Genomic DNA, 4,174 nt, shown 5'->3' on the forward strand with positions numbered 1-4,174 from the left:
GCCACTAAAATCGACAGACAATACCCGCCACCCTAGATTTAGCAGTAGCGCGCTCCTACTGCTAAGCGATTAGCTATAGCGAGGTGAGATACCCCACGCTTCTACTGAGGCCCCCTTTGATTCATAGGATTTTCAAAATGTAGGAATAGGAAAAGTATAGGGTTGGAATGACATGCACAAATGAATCCTACAGGATTAGCATGAAGTGTTTGATGGCACAGGAAAAGCAAAGGAATTGTAAAAAGAGGTTGGGGTGGATGTTAGATTTCCTATAAAATGTAGAACAAAAAATTCCACAGAAAAAAATCCTATGAAATGCAATCCTATGAATCAAAGGACCAACATAGGAAAAATTCTTAAGAACTTCAATATCCAGAAATCCTATAGAATTCCTTTGAATCAAAGGAGCCTGAGTGGACACACCCCACACCACACCGGCACACCGACCCCGATCGACCCCCACCCCACCAAACTCTCTCTCTCTCTCTCTCTCATCTCATCCACAACTGCCGCCGCACTCATCCGCCCGGCAATCCCACCGGCCGGCGCCCTCCGCCCTCATCCCCTCCACCTTCCCCCACCTTCTATCCATCTATATGCCCCTAGACTAGATCGAGCAGGCAGGCGCCGTCAGATCGGGACTGGTCATGCCCACGGCGGGGCATCTGGATCTGCGCCGCCGTCGATCCAGGACGCGAGGCTCCTTCTCCAAATCCACGCCAAGGGTGACGAGGAATGAGGGGGCTTCCTCCCCGCGCTCTCTCCCGGGACGCCGCCATCCATGCCATCGAGCTCCGACCCCGCCGCTGCCGACATCTCCGACCCATGACGAGCAGCTCAGTCAAGGTATCACCTCTCTCTCTCTCTCTCTAATCGCATCTGATCTGGGCTTCTCTTGTAGACAGATGTGCGGCAGGGGAGAAAAGGAAGATTGGGATGCCGGCATCATCTCTGGACGCCGCTGTGCTTCTGCTACTGCTGCAACCCTAGCTAGCACCGACGACGTCATGGAGCAAGTCAAGGTCCATCCTCTCTCTCTCCTTCTCTTGATACTGCAAAAATCAATCTGTATGTGCGCCTGGCAAACAAAAATCAATCTGTATGTGCCCATGTCTTGATCTTCTATGCAATAATGTGTCTACCATCCAGGACGGGATCAATCAATCCCCAAATAACACTTCACGCCTATGCATAATCATGCCTGGATGAGATAAAACAGGATGGCAGAGAAATTATTGGTGAAACTGTTGAATTACTTACACACATGATAGAAAAATAATAATTATGAGCTGGTTCTCTTTTTCATTTGGCAGGCCTTGTTTGTTCCCTGCTGCATTCATGCACGCATGCACAACTTTGTTTGCTTTTGCCTCTGTTCAGATCTGTTGTTGCAGGGCTGCTAGCTTTGGTGCCACGAACAAAATAAGCTTCTTACTCCTTGATCTCAGGCCCATCGTCGCCTTGCCTGCTTTCTAGTGCTTTGTTCTAGCCTCCAAAATAATTTTTCAGTTCGTTCTGCTTGCTTGCTATCATCTAAAAGTGTTGTTCTCATCACCAACCCCAGATGGGTGGGGCTGGCAAGGATGTCTTGGACCACTGTCCAGTTGGGATGAATCTGGTTCAGTTAAAAACTGCACTGTCAAATCTGGACAGCCAACTTCTAGGTGAAAACGAGTTAGTTATTCTCAGAATTTCGAGTTGCCTCTATATGAAATTTGTAAAGGAAGTTCCAAGCTTTCCGTAGAGTATTTATTTGCGTCGTTTGGATGTATGGTTTGAGAGCAGCCATCGTTTTAGTTTGCTGTCCCGAAAGTTAGTATCCTGAGCGCATTGTTTTCATATGCCAGTTTACGGCCTTGTAGAGGCTGTTTTAAAAAAAAGTTTCAATACGAATTTTGTAGAGGGTTTGTAGTAGATTGCAAGGCCGATTTCAGTTTCAGTTTGCTCCACCGCTGTGAAAGGTGGAGGAGCCTAGATTGCAAGGCCGATTTCAGTTTCAGTTTTGATCGAGCCTAGATTGCAAGCCAGATTTTAATACTAGCACTCTCCATGCAGCTCCTCAATAATTGTAGTCAATTGGTTGGACAGTCTTCTTGTTTTCATCATTTTTTTTCTAGTTATATACGTAGTTGGCTGGGATTATAATGCTATCTTTGCTTACTGTTAACTATCGAAATTGATGTAGGAAGATAAACAGTTGTTGATCGCTTCCATGATTAGCACCAACTAAGTTTCCTTAGATGTTTGCACCTTAGAAAGTGGTATCTGCTTAATATGAAGATCATTTGTCAGTTCTGTATCTGTAATATTACAAGTAAGAATGGATATTGGCTATCAAGAGTCTCAACTTTTATCTCATTTACTGAATGCAGACGCAGCATCTTCACTTCTTTCCTTGCACATTCCTGTTAAGGAAGCAAAGGTAACCCTGCTATCCTGGTATATACAGATAGAATAAAAATATAATACAATATTTGACTACCAATGAAACACATAGAATTAGTTGTTGAACATGAACGATATGGGAAGTTCTCCTTAAGGGATCACGATGTTTTCCTACTTATTCTCCATAGGGCAATTTTACTGCCTGGTGGTTGTTATGAAGCCGTAGAAGATTTTTTTAAGGAAACCAGCAGGGGAGAAATGGTAGTCACTAGAAGGGAACGCGCGCCTTTATCGCGCCGTTCTTCTTTCCAGGGTTGTGAGCTTTTTAGCTGTCCAGCATCACCCTATGGCAGATAATCATTTCTATTATGTGTTAATGCTTTCCTTTTAAACTACTTCAAAAAAACAAAGAAATTGGATTCTTTTAGCCGTATTATCCTTTGAACATCTATATGAAATGATCTAAGTTTAAGTATATTTAGTTTTGAAGAAAACTGAAGGCAATTAGTGTGAAAATTAGATATGTCCTATTACCTGGCAATATATAGTTCATCTAGGCTTGGTTGGCAATATATATTATCTAGACATTAATTTCATTTGTTTGTAGCTATTACATAGGCGATCTCTTGTTAATAGAAATCACTCACTTTTTTGTTTTCATATATTTATTCCCGTAGCTACTGTACATCACAACATGCAAGGAAATATATGTCTGCTGAAATTTAATTTTATTTGTTCTTTGCTCTTTACAGAAATCTTGGGTTTAGAAATGGGAGAAGCACATAAGGGAGAAGATGATTGCAAGGATGGAGAGGGAGCAAATCATTTGGAGGGATAGAATGCCACTGTTTGGTGTTTTTATGCATTTTTGTTTGCTTTCAACTGTGTTTGCACTAGCTGGGAATAGGTGACTAGGCAATAAGTGTAGATCTATGGATATGCTCTAATGCTCCTGGTTTATAAATCTTTGATTTGGAATGATGTGTAATGCTGCTGGTTTATTACAAATCTGGGCTTGTTTTAGTTGTTAGAATTGTATGCATAAAATGGAATTGATGGATTTTATTTTTTAATTCCTAATTAGTTAGTAGTAGTGTGGGAAAACACCAAACGCCTTACTACTACTTCGTTAGTAGTAGCGTGGGTTTGCATTCACGCTACTACTAACTTTTTAGTAGTAGCGTGGGAAAAAACCTGAGGCGCTACTACTATTTCATTACTACTACTACTAAAATGTTAGTAGTAGCGTGGGTTTCACCCGCACTGCTACTAACTATTAGCTGTAGCGTGATACTAGTAGCGCGGGTACCCGTGCTGCTAGTAGCCATTTTACCCGCGCTGCTAGTAGCCTTTTTCTTAGTAGTGGTAGTTGATGACCCACAAGTGTAGGGTATCTATCGTAGTTCTTTTGATAAGTAAGAGTGTCGAACCCAACGAGAAGCAGAAGGAAATGATAAGCAATTTTTAGTAAGGTATTCTCTGCAAGCACTGAAATTATCAGTAACAGATAGTTTTGTGATAATGTAATTTGTAACGAGTAGCAAGTGATAAAAGTAAATAAGGTGCAACAAGATGGCCCAATCCTTTTTATAGCAAAGTACAAGCCTGGACAAACTCTTATATGAAGGAAAGCGCTTCCGAGGACACATGGGAATTATCGTCAAGCTAGTTTTCATCACGCTCATATGATTCGCATTTGGTTCTTTGATAATTTGATATGTGGGTGGACCGGTACTTGGGTGTTGTCCTTACTTGGACAAGCATCCCACTTATGATTAACCCCCATTGC

The 4,174-nt window shown here is 42.1% G+C and overlaps 1 protein-coding gene across 3 annotated transcripts; it reads left to right on the forward strand.

The window, feature by feature from the left end:
- Window positions 1-410: 410 nt before the first annotated feature.
- Window positions 411-3,418, forward strand: LOC125552059 (uncharacterized). 3 transcript variants are annotated; one of them, XM_087518561.1, is made up of 5 exons: window positions 411-846; window positions 902-1,022; window positions 1,565-1,664; window positions 2,373-2,422; window positions 3,138-3,418. In XM_087518561.1, exons 2-5 carry the CDS (start codon window positions 906-908, stop codon window positions 3,150-3,152), a joined length of 282 nt encoding a protein of 93 aa, XP_087374687.1. In that variant the 5' UTR covers window positions 411-846; window positions 902-905; the 3' UTR covers window positions 3,153-3,418. The 3 variants fall into 3 exon arrangements, with proteins under 3 accessions (XP_087374687.1, XP_087374686.1, XP_087374688.1); XM_087518560.1 differs by having other exon boundaries at window positions 412-1,022; XM_087518562.1 differs by lacking the exon at window positions 1,565-1,664 and having other exon boundaries at window positions 413-846; window positions 906-1,022.
- Window positions 3,419-4,174: the final 756 nt, after the last annotated feature.

This window comes from Triticum urartu, chromosome 4A (assembly GCF_056163025.1).
Source record: "Triticum urartu cultivar PI428250 chromosome 4A, HENAU_Tu73, whole genome shotgun sequence".
Classification (NCBI taxonomy): Eukaryota; Viridiplantae; Streptophyta; class Magnoliopsida; order Poales; family Poaceae; genus Triticum; species Triticum urartu.